The sequence below is a fragment of the Dromiciops gliroides genome, chromosome 3, assembly GCF_019393635.1.
Source record: "Dromiciops gliroides isolate mDroGli1 chromosome 3, mDroGli1.pri, whole genome shotgun sequence".
Taxonomy (NCBI): Eukaryota; Metazoa; Chordata; class Mammalia; order Microbiotheria; family Microbiotheriidae; genus Dromiciops; species Dromiciops gliroides.
The window spans coordinates 538,630,544-538,647,329 of record NC_057863.1 but is presented as its reverse complement, the minus strand read 5'-3'; the positions used below and the strand labels follow the sequence as shown (position 1 = coordinate 538,647,329).

Genomic DNA, 16,786 nt, shown 5'->3' with positions numbered 1-16,786 from the left:
AACATTTCAGTTAACATTTCTACAAATAATGAAGCCTCCCACATCGTTCCCAAGGAGGGCTTTTCCATTGTTGCCAGTGGTGGGGAAAGTAAGTGTGAGAACTGACTTGCCCATTGGAGGAAGAAGAAAAGTGAGCCTTCTGGCCATCCTCTTAGCCAAAGGCTTAGAGGCCAGTCCCCTCAAAAGCCTTTCTTTAAATTTCTCCAGCTGTGAGCCTTTGTCCTGTTTTGAACTTCTCCTATAAAGGGGAAGCCATTATCTCCTTTATCATTCTGCTTTTGGGGAGCTCTAGTTATTTAAGACTATTTTCTTGACTTCTAGACTAAATCTGCCTTTCTCTAATTCCTACCCATTGTTCCTGGTTCTGCCCTCTGAGACTAATCAGAGTAAATCTAATCCCTTTTGGGAGTGGTAGCCCTTCAGAGACTTGCTATCATCTCCCAACAAGTCCCTTTAAGATGTAGGTGTTGAGGTACAGTCTTTTAATCACGAGACTGTGCCAGTCAGAGACAATTTTAGCATTCCTCATTTCAGTAATCCCCCCCAAAATGAGCAATGTCTCTACTTCCCCTACCCCTCCAGGCATTGACTTATTCCGAATCCCTAAGTAAATAAATTGACCCTGTGATGATGGAGTGAAAGGTTAAGAAGGAATTGGTTTTATTTTGCCTTGCCTTATTATGTTTTGTTTGGTGAAGCTGTTAAAAGTTTAGCCACTGGTTTTGTTTTGTTTTTTTTTTCCAGATACAGATGGGTGGTCCTGTCCCTATTTGAAGCTTAATCCATTCGTTAATGTGAGAAGTAAACAATTTATGAATAAATGTTTCTAGTTGTTTGAAGGTGGTCTCTGGGCTTAGATCAGATACTGATCCCAATGGAAATGAGTACTTCAAAGGGGCAAGAGCCTAGTTAGTTCTTGTTGGTAGGATCCAGACCTGCTCCCTCCCAGTTTGTTTGCTTGCTCTGTCACCTAACAAGAATCACCCAGACGGGGCGAGAGTAATTTTCCTTCCTTTTAGGAAAAAAGGTGACTAATTTGCCCCCTCCACCCACCCACCAGGATTCAGTAATTAAGACTGTGCAGGACAGCTCAGCACCTGTTGTCACATGCATCTTTGTTGTCACATGGCCCTATCAATCACCCACCAGTCAGGAACAATAAACCAATAACTGTTTGTGTGTGTTCATAATAATTCAGTTAAATTAATACATTAAGTTGTTTTTCTCCCCCCACCCCTTTTCCTCCCCACTCCTTCCAGATGCATCTCAGTCACATATTGCTCAACAGCGTACATCGTGTAAAACACTGATGAACAATCAGGCAAGGACTGGGCTGCCTTTACATCTGGTTTGATGAACTAATCAAAAACTGATTAGCACCTTTGTTCAAAGGGGATGCTGATTAATCAATTATTATTGATTGTGAGCTTTAGCTTCACTCTTCAGCTAAGAGATGTCTGGAAAAAAACAACCAATAAAAATTGAGCAGCTGTCATAGTGTTTAAATTTATTAAAACAAAATACATTATTTTTTATGAAGCTGTCTTGAAATGGGTCACTGAAGGGGAGCATATTGATTGAAGAAGGATGAACTCCTTGAATTCCTGTAGCTTAGAGACTGAATTCAATTATAATACAAGACAAACAGGTTAACACCCGTCTTAAGCAGTCCATCAATAAATTAGAGTAGGTGTTGCACACTTAATGCTAAACTGTGGTAATGAATAATATTACCATCCATTCCCTGCTGCATCTTGGTGGCAATTTCATCCTTTCTTTATTGGGGATAAATGTTATATACTATATTTCCTTTGAAGTAATGACAGCTTGGTCTCTAGTCCCCATTTTTTCCTCCCCCAAAAAACATACACCAGTGCTGCTTCAGTTAATGACATTTTCATAAGCAGCATATGGTACTCCATCCTCATGCAGCAAAGCAAGTTGCCCAGCTGATCCTCCTCTTTAATCTGCATTTAAAAAAAAAAACTATTTCATGCCTGTATGTTAAGAGATTTAATTATTGGTAGACCTGGGGTGCTTATCCAGTTTTTCTTTGAACCCTTTCATTTACTTTTTTGGGTGTTAACTTTATTGATGATGGATCCACACGAGTTTTTGAATTGTTTTATCAATTACATCTGCTGTTTGCTAGTGACAGCTGGTGGTTATTGCCACCCGTGAGGAATAGGATAGCTTTAAGCATATTTATTCCTCTATTTTATTTTAAAACCTTTAAAAATTTTTTTTAATCTTTCCTACACCACAGTCTCCCCCTTCAGCAATGGAAGGGCCTTTGGGGAACATTTAGTGTTGTGCAGTGATAAATATAAAATATCCCAAATGAATGGCCGTCTAGCACATACAAAAAGATCCATCAGCCCTCTCTAAAGCATAAGTACAGAGAAGAAACTCCAGATCTGTCACATTTCCCCAAAATATGCTTTAAAATCTTGGACTACAAACTATAATATAAAATGGAAAAATCTTGCAGGTTTTTTAAGTATTACAAAGGTAGAGGTAAAGAGCAAATCTTTGGATGGCTTTGGGAGACCATCCTCTGATATTAATTAATGAAGAGCCTGAATGAATCCCTTTATTGGCCTTCACAACACAAAGGAAAATAGCTCAAAACTCAAATTAGCCTGGGCTCATTTTTGACCCAAGGAAACATTTAGAGGACTTTGGGCTGGTTTGCAAATTATGGAATTGGGTGTGTTGGCAGTCATCCCCTAGAAAGGCCCTGAGGGTCTGATTTTAGTGACTTTTTTGGGCAGTTCTTTCTTTTTTTTCCATCCTCTGAACTACAGCTGGACCTTTGTGTGAGGTACTACTCCTATCTCAGTAGACCAAACCGTAAGATTCCCTTACTTTCCTTCATTATCAGCCATAGCATAAAGTGTGACCCCAGGTTTGGCAGGCAAGCCTTTTAATTTCCATGGTATACTTCTTTTTTTAAAAAGTCCCACTGAGAGGCTGTGTAGGGAGGCCTGAGGTATGGATTCCAGTTCTAAATTGCACCTTCCCTTTTTTTTTTTTAAATTGTGGAATTAGCCAGATTTTTGAAATAGATAAGAAAAGTTTGATTTGAAATTTTAATTCCTTGAAATCTAGGGGGTTATCTCCCACTTAGAGAAGTATTGTTCCTTAGAAGGGTCTTTCCAAATCAGCAAGACTTCAGTCACTTGATTCCTGGCTAGGAAAGATAATCACCCCATATCGCCCACTGCTGCTTCCTTTTGGCAAGGATGCGGGGAGGAAACAACAGATCGGTTTCTTTTCATCCATCGGCAGGTTCATTGTCCTAAATGCTAGAAGTTGTTTACCTCTAAGGCGGTCATAAAACATCATGTGAAATATTAAAATGTTCAGGTTGGAAAAAATTAAAACATTGGTTGCTTTATTTAAATAAATAAGAGGCACTGAGGTTTGAGCAGTGGTTCTGCATCCATGCCATTTGCCTTGTGACTTCATAGGGCATGAACTTCATTATTTTGATGGTGATTTGCCATAATCCAACATTGCTGCTGTTTTTCCTCCACGGCCAAGAATGTTTCTATTAAATAAGAACTTTTCCTTCAAACTGAAAGGCAGGTGAGCAGACAAAGTGTGAACTCCGGTTCTACAGGTTGGACACTACTCCTCTGGGGTGACTTCACCATGTTCATTAACCCATCTTCCCAGGAATCTCCCAAATCCCTAAGGTCCACTTGAACATCTTTCTGTAAAAGAGAGATCCTAGTGGGATGTGTCTATGTAGAGACAATCTACTTCACTATATGCTCTTTATCAGATGTGCTCTCACTTAAAGGAAGACTCTAGTGCTGTTCTCATTGCCTTACTGCTGCTGGTGATTAAAAAGCATCAACCCACTGTGAAGTCCTTAGCATTTGATGTGTAGAGATGATCACTATACAAATGTGCCTTTTGGTCAGCCTGGTGATGCAGAATAATACAGAGGATTTGCATTCTGTTAGAAACCATTGGAAATCATTTTTGCTGTTGGTTAAATTAATTAACTTAAGTAATTTGAGGAGAACTGACGATTTAAAAAAAAAAAACACTTTTAATAATTCAGTCACAAAATGTGTCACCTTTAACCAGACAGTCCTCATAAACTTGGCCACTGCAAAGAACAGGGCTCAGTAGGTGACAGCAGCATAGCCAATGTAAAATCCAAGGCCAAGGCATGTGTAGCTCCTCAGTATTGTCAGTTCAACAAGTGGTTATTGAGTGCCCTTCCTGAAGGTGAGCATACAAAGAAATACAAGGCATGGCCCTAGCCTCAATAAGTGTTTCATTTGTGTTGCCTTACATTATGGAAGCAAAGATAAAAGTAGGTATAAAGGGGGGCAGCTAGGTGGTGCAGTGGATAGAGCACCAGCCCTGAATTCGGGAGGACCTGAGTTTAAATCCAGCCTCAGACCCTTGACACTAGCTGTGTGACCCTGGGCAAGTCACTTAACCCCAATTGCCTCACCAAAATATATATATATATATATATATATATATATATATATATATATAAAGATTTTGGGGGGGGGTTCCCATGCTGTCTATAATGTCTTATACTATATTAGACCATTCTGCTTGGTGGGATCATAATTCTTTCTGCATCTCCAGGTTGAACCTTCTTCAGAAAATATTCTTGGATTGTATCAGTCAAATAATTTCTTCTCCCTGCACCCACCAACCCCTAAGAATCCTGATGCTATTGTAGACCACAGTATGTACATATGTGTGTGTGTGTGTGTGTGTGTAATTTTAATGGGAGCCAGTTGAGCTCAGTATGGTATGATAATCAACTACAGTTTTCCTTTAAGTTGCTTAAAATAGTTTCTTTGAAATGTTAGTGTGGTTATAGTTAAATGGATTGAGATAGATGCAGCTAAAGTGTAGTACTAGATGCCTGCAATGCAATTCAGAAATCTTCCTGGTTTTCTTTCTTTCCTTCCTTGCATTCATTCTTCCCTTCCCACCCTTCTAAGAAGAAGAAAGGTTATGCTGTATAGAGGCTAGTGTGCTCCAATATATATTAACATCTTAATGGGAAAGCTGTGCATGTCCTGTATACATTTACTACTCTCTGACAAGAGGGAATTAAATGTCAGAAGGATTTGTAGCATCTATAATTGAATTGGTGCTGAGAAAAGCAAATCTTAAAGAAGAATAACATATTAGGATTAGCAAATAATGTGGCATTTTGTCAGCTCATGCCATTCAGTGTGTTCCCCTTCAGTAATAAAGTTGTGCTTTTCAAAATACACACTTATTTGTGTTACTGTAGATGGGAAACACAATCAGTGCTGGAAATAATTAGTTCCATTTTTCAACTGTGCCAGTGTTTGTTTTTTAAGGTCAGGATTCCACCCTGCCCTGCCGCCCCGCCCCCCCCCCCCCAGGGGAGGAGTGGGTCTGGGCACTGGGATTTTCTCTTCCCTTCCCCCCACCCTAGCAAAGTAATAGTGAATGACATCATAGTCATTAAGCTTCCACCTGGATAGACTAATCCTTATAGCCCCGAGGGGCTTGAGTCAGCATTTCCATTAGAAACCCTTATTTTAAGAGTTTATAATTGAGCTGGCTTGTCCAGCAGGATCTCAGCCCAGGAAAAGAAACTTTAGAAACTAAATTGGATAGTAGAAATGTTGCAAAAATTCAATGTTTCTGACCTTTGTCCTGTTTAGCTGCAAATGTACAACATTGTAGTGGGCTGGGCATCTGTCCTGTAATTAGAAGCAGCAGGACTAAATATTATTAGAATCTCTCCATCCGTTAAGTGTTTGCTTTGAAAATTAGATGAGATAACTTGTAACTTTAAAAAATGCAAATATGTGTCTGTAAGTGAAGTGTATAACTCTCTACAGATTGGTTAGTTGTGCTTTAAATTATCAGCTGGAGACGTTTTGATAATGTCAAGGTAAGCCAACCAAGACAGTGTTTCGTCCTCATACCTTAAGCATTACCTTACCATATTAGCAAGCACAGCCCTCTTCCCTTTCAGAGTAATCGTATTCATTAGAGTCATAAAGCTTGGTGTACTTTTGACTAAATGATACGACAAAAAAAGTTTCCCAAGCTCTCTGTGCTGCTCCAGACTTTGTTTGATGTGAGGAATGTGTGAGGCCTTTGTACCAAAGTTTCTCTGGCCATAATCCTCATTGTCAAGTGGTATGTACTAGCCAGTTACTGTTATATAGATGATGCCTTGAATATGGCCTCGTGTATGAGAAGTAGTGGCCTTTCCTGCTGCCTGTTACAGGCTACCATCCACTGCTAAACCTAGACTTATAACATTTGTGTATCTACTTAAATTACACCACCCATGTTAAATTGTACATTCAGATTATGGATATTAGCATTCATTTGCTGAATGTCCCAAGGATGATGCAACTGGATTGCCAGAATGGCCTATCAGGGAGGATTTTGGCAAGTAATGAGAGATTAAAAAGGAGATGAGAGAGAGGAGAGACACCCTGCTTCCACCACCACCTCCACCTCCACCCTCACCGCCACTGCCACCACCGCCACCACCGTCACCATTGCGCCATCTCCCCCAGCTAGTTAACAAGAAAAATAACTTTTAACAGCCTTTTGCAGTGGGGGCAAGAACTCCCTCTTCCTGACTGCCTACAGGGAAAGGGGTCAGACCAGGTTACCTGACCCAAGGTAAGATAATAGACTACTTGGGCCATTCTTTCTCCTCCTTTTCCCTCTCCTCCCCTTGACAGGACCTTTGAAATTTCTCCCTTGACAGTTGCTGAGATACTGAAATGAGCCAGTGGTTAGTGGTTCTCTGACCCAAGCAATTGGGACCAATTTAGCATTCGGTTGGCAGGTGTAGACTTTCACCTCAAGCCAAGTTCTCAGCTTTTTGTCTTAAGCAAAGGTAACTCCTGAAAACCAAGCAATTCCTGTTGCCTCTTTTTTTTTTTTTCCTCAGATGCTTTTGCTGCCCTCAGAGCTTTAGAAAGAACCTCAAGATATGACTGATGTAGTCAGGGAGATACATAAGCCCTGTGAGACTATTTGTCAGAAAGGTTCACCAAGCACTTAGCTCCCAACAGCCATTGGTCTCTCCACAAAAATAGATTCAATGAATGTGGTGGAGCCAGTGTTTTTGTTTTTACCGTGAGATCACCTTGAAGTGATTTGGCTCAGACTTTATCAAACAAAGTTGTATTATACCACCAAACTGCTAGGCAGGTAGCATCTTTTTGCTAGGGCTGGTCTGCTAGCAGAAACTCCCTCTGCCTTGTTGGATAAAGGGGTAATATCAGATAAATTCAGTTTATTTCCAGACAGTGAATGCACATGTGCCAATTAGTGAATGGGACAGTTCTGGTCTTTGGGAAGGTGAACCTCACTCATCTAATCTGAAAAGATGAACTTATTTACTCATTCACCTGAAATTAAAATTATTCTTCTTCCTACTGACCCGCCCAGTTCATATATCCATTTTAAAAGAAGAACAGAGTTCTGAACAGAGTTCAGCTCATTTGTTTCTCTTTTGCACCTTTCAGACAGGGAGCCAGACATTTGGAGATGGTGTTTCGGGAAATTTTGGAGTTTTTTCAGGAAATTTTGGAGTTGAGAAGGGCAAGTCTGACAGCAAAGGCCAAACTTTTTCAAGTCTCTCACCTGAAAGTAAATCCTCACAGGATCTTCTCGAGTTCTTGACTTTTGAGTTGACCGGGAAGGATGAAGGTGGTTGCCAGGCAGCTGTTCAAAGGAGCAGTTCTTCTGGTAGTCTATATTTCCTTCAGTCCCTGGTCCCAATCCTGGCCAGACCAAGCCCAAGTGCCTTTTTTATGCAATCTTAGAATATTGTTTCACATCATGAATGAGGCTGTCCCATGGCCTAGACAATTCTTAGCCAAACCTTTCTGATAGGTAACAGTTCTCCCTGACGCTGCCTGAGCCAATCAATAACAATATAAAAACTCCCCCTACCCTACACGTGAAAAGAAATGGAAAGAACTAAGATGAGTCTAGAAACAGTTATGACCTTTATACGTGAGGCCAAGCAGTGACCGAAGCAGTAGATAGCAGGTGAATTGGGCACAGCTCTATTATCATCTACCACAATAAACCTGAGAAGTGGCAGTAGGGAGTGAGTGAGGAGGCAGTGAGGAACTCATAACCTACAATATTCCCTGTAAATTAAACATTGGTAACCTATGTCTGTCCACAGTAAATGAAGGCAGGGAAGATGTCTTGGTGATTAACTGGTGGTAGTAAACTTTCTGATCAAAGTAGGTATCAGAAGATAGCAGTAGAGATTACCCTTATAAATAAATGGCTATAAAATATGTACACCTAAAAAAAGATAAACTAGAATCTGTCTACTTAATTAGGGCATAGTGGGTGTAAGTACAGGAAAAGAAGGAAGTCAAGCTTATTTATTTGTAAGCCCATTCACAGCAGGGCTTACAACAAATGATTAAGTTTTAAAGTAATTCTACCTCTGGTTAAATCCCATTTGCCTCCCATAGCTTCTCTCCCGAAGATATCACTTTTCTTGGACTCATTGTTGTCAAGTATGGGAGCTGGTAATGATGAATAGACTTCAAACAGTAGACAGGGATATGTATTCCCCAACACTGGTTTGTCCAGACCAAAGGCTTTACCTTTTTAAGAGAGGCTGTCAAATGGGTGAGTGGGCTATTTCTTGAATTTTCGTTTGGCCTTCGCTTACCTATGACCACCTCCACTCTTCAACATCTAGCTTCTTTGTCCCCACCCATCTCTAAGACATCCACTTGAAAGAAATAATTTTCCAGATGTCTGATACTCATGGCATTTGGATATGAGTTAGTTCTCATCATTGCAAAATCCCTTCTGTGACCATTCCCATGAGGAAAATACCCCTTGTTTGATTGTCTGTTGTTTTTACTCCCTTTGGGTCAATCTGATTTTATACAGCTGAATGATTTTTCTTTACACCCCCTTTAATCCTTTGAGTGTATCCAGCATGTAGAGCACATGCCTATAGCAGATATGTATATAGTGTCCCATGAGGAGTGCTTTTGTTCAACATGTTTTCTTTCCCCAAAAAATAGTTTCCCTGGTGGAGCCATACCTTGTTGAAATTACTTGCATGACAGTGAATACTGGAGCAAATGCGGTAGGCAACACTTTTGGCTGAGGAGGGAGATTCCATGCTTCAAGTTTAGCTTATTAGATGTGTCACTGGAGGGGATCCCACATCATGGAGCTGGCTAATTGGCTGCAGTGCACTCTGCCTGCTACCCATCTCCATTCCCCAATTAAACCCCCATCATCCTGTAGTCCCGGCCAACCCTGCAGCTGCCTCTGGTTTTAGTATTTTTGTTTATGTGGGGATTTCCCCCCCTTCTTTCTTGTGGTCCTCTCAAATGTAACTTAACGAAACACTTTAAGGACTTCATTTTTAATTTAAACTCTTTTAATTAAAATGCATTTTATAGAACCCTCAGTCACGAGTTATTTCCCCACATCCTTCAGTACTTAATCTCAGAGCAGAATTGGAAATATCGATAGAAAGTGTAAATCATGCCCTCCTGCTGAAAGCGTTGTATCAGGTTTCGGCTCAAAAGAGCACCATTACCTTTAGCTGTCACGGATCTGTACACTTGATCGATAAACTTCAAATATTATTAGAGGTGGAGGCTTCAGAGATTTGCTCTGTTCTTTGGAGAGAGACAGAGATAAATCTTTCTTAAAAATTGACTTGAATTTGCACTCTCAGTCTTCCTGGTGAAATGCATTTCTCTTAGGCGTCCAGCGACTGCAAGGGGAACAGATTTATAGGCCATGTGCTTCTTGTACTGAAAGATTTAAATGGTAAATCCTTCACATATGACTTCACAAATCATGTAAAGTTAAAAGATTTTTACCGTTTCTGTTGCTGCTGTGCTTAAATTGTAAGGTACAGCTAGTAAATCATTTTAATGGAGGTGTCGTACTTGACTCAATAAAAAAAAAGACAATGGTTTAGCTTCCATTCCAAAATGTTAATGTATTAATCAACGGGAGAATAATTGTATTTTACTATGTTATAAATCTTGGGTGCCATTAGGATTTCAGCAAGGGGTGATGTAGCCACATTCCTAAATTAAAATTGTTTACACTGCCATACATTCATTCTACATCACCATAGCTCATTCTGGGTTCATTTTGGAGTTGTTCCCCAGCCAAACATGTCGTTCCTCAGTCGGAAGAAGACATCCTGAGGGAGCGATGCTTATAAAAGAAAATTAATTGCATGCAGGGGTGTTAAATAAATAAAATAAAAACTGTCTGTGGCAATGTACAATTATTCCTTGCTGTCTTTTTTGGAATAGGTTTTTATGTTTTAGATTGAGGCTTACTGCCTCATAGATCCTAGCTGTAGTGGGCACGTCACTTGTATTTAGCTTTAGTGTCCTTGCTTTATCTCTAGGCCGCTGTGGTTTTTGAGATCCTTACCTTGCCTATGCACAGACTATCATTCAGCATCAGTATAAGTGGGCTGTCTCTCCTTGTCTCCAGCCCATGCTATTGCCTGAAGGTGCCATTCTGAATGCCCTTAAATTATTAGGTCAGCCTCTTTAATTAGGATCTGCAATTGGACATTGACAGAGTGACATTTTAGACTAGGTCAGGATCAGTCAGTCAGGTCCTCCTCCTTCCCCATGCACTTTTCTTCCTTTCTCTCCCTCTGCTTGCTCCACATGCATTAGTGACCCCAATGCTACTTATCACGAAATTGCCTTGTGGGGAGAACAGATCAGTTCAGCACCGGACAGGTCAGTCTGTTCCCTCTGCATAACTTGATCCACCTCGATTGTTCTTTCTGACTTCTCCATTAAAAAACAAGATGACCCTGTAACCCTGGAAGCCGTGTCGTCGCCAAGGCCCCTGAGTGACTTGTAATAAGCTCTGCATCCCTATTCCTTTTCTGATTTTGACAGATTCTCGAGCAGGTGAAGAAAACTCAATAAGGGCAGTGGATCACGCAGTGATTGGCGGAGTGGTTGCCGTGGTGGTGTTTGCCATGCTGTGCCTGCTCATCATTTTGGGGCGATACTTTGCTAGACATAAAGGTAAGCACGGTCTTGGGGAAGGTTGGGAAATCCTCCTGCCATCCCAGCCTCTAACTTTGGGGGTTCTCCTCCTCTATCCTTGAGAGGTGGCTTGGTTTGCCTGGTCACACAACCTAACTTCTGAAATCAGGGAAATGGGGAGAAAACACTGCAGGTGCTGATTGCAACTATGGAATTAGCGGTCAGTCTCCTCCTTCCACAGATCGATGCCCTCTAAATAGAATGCATCGGTAGATGTGGTGCTGCCCAATCCATTATGAGTGCCATGTTAAGGACTAGAAAGCTAGCCACGCTTTCTCTTCAGTCATCCTGGGTGTGGTGTGAAATCCAATAAAGCATACATAGTGAGATCATATCTTTTGTTTACCCATACAGGTGGGGAGGTGGTGGATGGGTACACTCCCAGGCCCAGAAGTGCATTTTTGTAATCTGGTCACAACAAGAAATACTTCCCTGGATTGATACATCACAGTCAAAGAAATCCATTGGTTTAAAAACCACATAAATATGTATTTTTAAAATTATCTGTGCAATAGATTTAAATTGCTATTAATCATCACACTTATCAAATGTGCAATCTGGATGTGCAATCATCTCTTCCAACTCTCCGCCTCTCTGCCCCATGCTGCTCTAATCCTCTTCTCCCCTTCTGGTAATTTATTCTTCTTTTTCTTTTTCGGCCCCTGTCTTTCTCGGTTGTGTTTTCCAAGCACTTTGGGGATTTTCATTTGCTATTAAAATCTAGGTGTTTGAAGGATTTGGTTCTGGGGAAAGGCAGCTTGAGTCCTACAAGGGAGCCCTGAGGAAACAGCTGCTTTCGGCATCCAAATGCTTGGTTCAAGCTTAAAATCATTTGGTTTCCCTGAAGTCACCCATTTCCCTCTGTCTCCAGCCCCAGTGCCCAGTCTGGTTTTGAAGAGCACATCCCGGGCTCTGCATATGTTTAACTTGAACCACAGTACTAAGATTAGAGAGATTGGTGCCAGGGACTGAACAGAAAAGCGAAATGTGGATGGCCATAGGAAAAGGGCTCTGAATGAACACAGTGAAAGTGGGGGAAAGGGCTGAGGGAAAGCTTGAGTGCACATGGCCTCCTCCTTTTGCCGGTCTTTCATTTTGAAAAGCTATATATCAGCCACTTTTTGTTGACTTGTTGAGAACCTCAGAGAGCAGGGCATGATAGAATCTTTTCCTTGTGGCCATAGAGGTCTGACCTCCTGCATACCCTTTTCCTTCTGTGGTGGGAATGCTTCTGACTTTTACCTTATGTATACAGTCCGTTGGGCCTTCTTGGTGAAAATAGGTGGCTTGGTTTCCTAGAGCTTTATTTATGGCCTCTATAAAGTAGCCATGTTGACCTGCAAATTCATGAATTAGGGTTCTTTCTTCAGCCAGACATTCTGCCTTGAATACCACAATCATGACATGTCATTGCTCAATTTTGGTCCCCGGTCTGAAAAAGAATTGGGATAAAAATCTGATGAACCTCTGGAAATTCAAGCACACCCCTACTTAATAAAGGCAGGCGACTTTTGTTCAGATTATATCAGAGAACTGTAGAGGTCCCTAATTCATAAATTTGCTAATTGTTTTTCCCTGGTTCTGTTGTTTGCCATACGCTCGTGCCTATCCCTGTTGTTCTGTGCACCCTTTCATCGGCTCTCCAGCCTTCTGCATTTTTAGCTCCCACTCACGTTTTCTTCTGCTGACATCCTCTGCTCATAATCACTGCTCTAATGTCTCATTTGCTGAATTATATCGCAGCGATTCAGTTGGAGTGGTGCCTGTGGAACCCCCGGATTCCCATTTGTCTCACCCACCTCCCTTTCTTCCTTCAATTGTTTTTTCCCCTCCGCTGCCCGCACACCACTTCGGCTGATGACGACCATAAAGCAAGTCGCCATCTCTGTACCACTTTACACAGAGGCCATCAGACAGTCACGGTACTTTTACCACTTCATCTTTCAGGTACATACTTCACTCATGAAGCCAAAGGAGCCGATGATGCAGCAGACGCAGACACAGCTATAATCAATGCAGAAGGAGGACAGAACAACTCTGAAGAAAAGAAAGAGTACTTCATCTAGATCAGCCTTTTTGTTTCAATGAGGTGTCCAACTGGCCCTATTTAGATGATAAAGAGACAGTGATATTGGAACTTGCGAGCAACTCGTGTGTTTTTTTATGAATGGGTGGAGAGGTGTGAGACTGGGAAGGTCTGGGATTTGCTGTGTAAAATGTTCTTCATAAAGTACACTCTGCTGTTTGACACCTCTTTTTTAATTATTTTTGTTGTTTTATTTTATTTTTATTCCAATCCAAGTCAAACTTGGATTTAGTTTAGTTGAGTCATTTGCAGAAAATTCTGTGCCTTGTTTTTCTTTCTGTGGATTTATTTTTCCCTCTGTAGCATCTATTTTGAAATTTGCCTGCTGGGATCCCTTAGACATTTTTGTTCCTTTTATCTCCCCCTCTTCCCCCCAAACTTCTTCCCTCCTTCTTTTGTTTCTTTTCAAAATGTCACTGTTTTCTGTTTGAAACTCAATTTATAAAAGGAGAACCAGCACAGTTTCGATTTCATAGTTTGAAATTTAGTGTATCCATAATCCATTCTTCTCTGTTGTCCTAAAGGTTTGGGTGAACAAACAATGAAAACTCTTCACTGTTGCCCACGTTCCCAATGCTTAGGGCAGCAAAGACTAGAAAATTAGACTGTGATTCAGAAAATGTTCTCCGTTTGCCACGGAGAGACATTGCTTACTACACAGGGTTATCTGCAAGTGAGGTATGTCACAATGAGATTGAATCTGTCTTTAATTCTGTGTCTGTAGACTGCTCAGTAGAGGTACCTCATACTGTCCAGACAGGTTTTAGGCATAAAGGACTCCTCCTTTTCTAGTGCCCTAAACAGACCTGACAGGTGAGGGCTGTTCCTTTTATACAAGTGGACAAATTTGAGTTGCTACCAGAGGGCAAATGGGGGGGAGTAAAAATAAAAAAAAAAAATCTGCTCTGATTATTTCTGTTTCAAACGGTTCCATCCACCTTTCCCAATTGGCCTTACTTCTCACTAATTTGTTGGAAAAAGACAAGTCCACGTGGTGTGCGAAGGACTTTGAAAGAACAGGGTTGGGGGTTTTTTTGGGTTTTTTTGGTTTTTTTTTTTTTTTTTTTCCTTTGTGCTTAGTTAGGAAGGCAGTAGGATGTGGCCTGCATGTACTGTATATTACAGATATTTGTCATGCTGGGATTTCCAACTAGAGTCTGTGTGAAACTTTCATTCCTTCAGATTCGGTTTGACAAAAGAAAGAGGGACAAAAGAAGGGTCGGTATTGTTCTCACACTGGTCTGCTGTCGATCTCAGTTCTAGAAAGGTCAGAGCAGAGGTGGAAAAACAGCATGGAGAGGTTTTCAGTTACTTAATCAAAACTCAAATGTGAGTGTTTTTTATCTTTTTACCTTTCATACACTAGCCTTGGCCTCTTTCCTCAGCCTTAAGAACCATCTGCCAAAAAATTACTGATCCTTGCACGATGGCAGCCATAGTGCACAGCTACTAAAAATAAGTTACCTTGAACACCGTCTTAGATGGGGGAGCCTTGGGAGAAAGTAGGGGAAGTAAAGTTACCAGTGACTTTAAAAAAAAAAAGAAAGAAAAGAATTGTGGGGATTTTCATTGAAACTTCAAGAAAATCAAGAAATGACCCTGCAGGTCGAAAATTAAACTCTTACCATATCATTTGGTAAGGGTCCAGACTCCAGACAACTGTCCCTATTGGAAAGATGGCATCAAAAAAGATAGATCTATATATAAATATATATATTATAGAACATTTTCAGTGAGTAATTTTGGATTTTGCAAGATGCATTTTTACTATTGTTACATTATGTGGAAAACTTACGCTGATTTATTTAAGGGAAGAAAAAAAAACAAGTGTCAACTTTTTGTTAATTCTGGGCCGTGTTTATTTTTTTTTTCTTGTCTTTTAACCTTTGATAGGACCATGGTAGTATGGGGGCCTTTTGGGAACGGACTGATATATAAAAGAAAACCCATTATCGAGCAGTATTTTGTGTTTACCCCCTCCTAGTCCTGAACACGTAACCAAGTCCAAAAGATCCATAAGAAATAACCCTTTTTTCAGTGAATTTTATAGTGTGTGGCTCCATTCAGAGCCTCTAGCACCAGTTCTGACCATAGTAGAAAACCCTATCAGAGGGTGAGAACCATTTAGCATGTTGTAAGAGGGTTGTTTTTTTATTTCAGTTGATGTTTCTAGTTTATTTTTATTTTTAACATCACTTACAGAATTGGCATCTTGTTTCTGGAACTGCCCATCTTTCTGTTTTGAAAAGTGTACAGTAGTGCAGTGTTACTGATGTAACTCTATGACTTACAATGTTGACATGTCTCAGGTTCATGTGTTTTGATTGGTGTTTTCCGTCTCAGGTAGATTGCAAAGTGTAGGCCCCACACATTGGAAAATAAATAAATAAAACAAAGCAAAAACAGGAAATTATGGATTTTAGTTGTATATTGGTTTATGTATTTTTTCTTAAGTAAGTATACAGTGCACTGTTTGAAATGTATTGTTGAGTATTACTTTGTACAGGTCGATCACTTTTTTTTCAGAGTGAAGAAAGAACAAACTTGGTTTTTTTTGTGTTTTTTAAAGGAATATAAAATAATGAAGGATGTATAATTGATGCCAAATAAGCTTGTTCTTTAGTCACACAGACGTTTTCCTTTTCCCCTTAGGCCAGTTCTGTTTTTAAGGTGTACATGGACGATGTTACAGTGTAAGAAACTCCATATCCATTATGTTCCCATTCGCATTTTGTATTGGTTCATGTATACCATTTTTACAAAAAAAAAGAAGTACTATAAAATATCTGTCTTCTTAATAAAAAAGATTAATGTTACCAAGTGATCCTTTTCATCTCATTATGGACTCTTTACCTCCTCAGCCTGAGAGAGGAAAGTCGGGGGTCAGGCCCCGACTTTCTTCTTGGGAACTTATATGCCGCCAAGATCGCTAGCGGTAGAGCCCCGGAAATCCACCACTGTGTTCCTCCTTTCTGTTCATTTGGGTTTTTTTCCTTCCCTCCCTTCTCTGTTTTTCTCTCTCACTCTTGCTCTCTCCTCCGCTCTCAATGGACAGGTGAGCCAGGTGCTCTGGCCAACACAGCTTTAGACACCAATATCACCATGGCGCAACGGGCATGTTTCGGAGATGCAGTAGTGAGCCAGCCAGGACAGGGGCCCTCCCTTTCATGTGGCTTTGTCTCCCACTCTCCAACCCCACCCCACCCCCTACCAACTTTCCTGTGTCTGCTGCTCCACCTGTCTCTCACTTTGGGATTGACTGTGTAAAAGATTCATTCAGCCTTCATCATTAAAAAAAAATTCTCTCTCTCTCTCTCTCTCTCTCTCTCTTTTAAATGAATGATTATCAGAAATAACTCAACAGACTGCCATATATCGTTCCTGTTTTCAGCTGCTGGTGCTTTCAGACATGGAAATACAGTGCATTTGGGTCTGCTGTTGTACTCATTGCTCGGCTGAAATGAGCAGTGAATGCTTCCCATAATTAACCAGACTTCCCCTTAAGTCGCTTGGCTAGCACTTCATCCTACTCATGAAGCCTTTTTGCCACCACTCTCCCCCCTCCCTCTTTCCCCCTCCCCAGGTTCATTTTGTCAAGTATAGCAGGGGGAAACTG

At 40.8% G+C, this 16,786-nt stretch overlaps 1 protein-coding gene across 6 annotated transcripts in view; it reads left to right on the top strand.

Moving 5' to 3' along the window:
* Positions 1 to 15,986, top strand: part of CADM1 (cell adhesion molecule 1) — a 378,727-nt gene extending 362,741 nt beyond the window's left edge. For all 6 annotated transcript variants that reach the window (XM_043992703.1, XM_043992708.1, XM_043992707.1 and 3 more), the window contains 2 exons: positions 10,932 to 11,063; positions 13,032 to 15,986. In XM_043992703.1, the coding sequence (XP_043848638.1) occupies positions 10,932 to 11,063; positions 13,032 to 13,150 (251 nt within the window). In that variant the 3' untranslated portion in view covers positions 13,151 to 15,986. The remainder of the gene's footprint in view (positions 1 to 10,931; positions 11,064 to 13,031) is intronic.
* Positions 15,987 to 16,786: the final 800 nt, after the last annotated feature.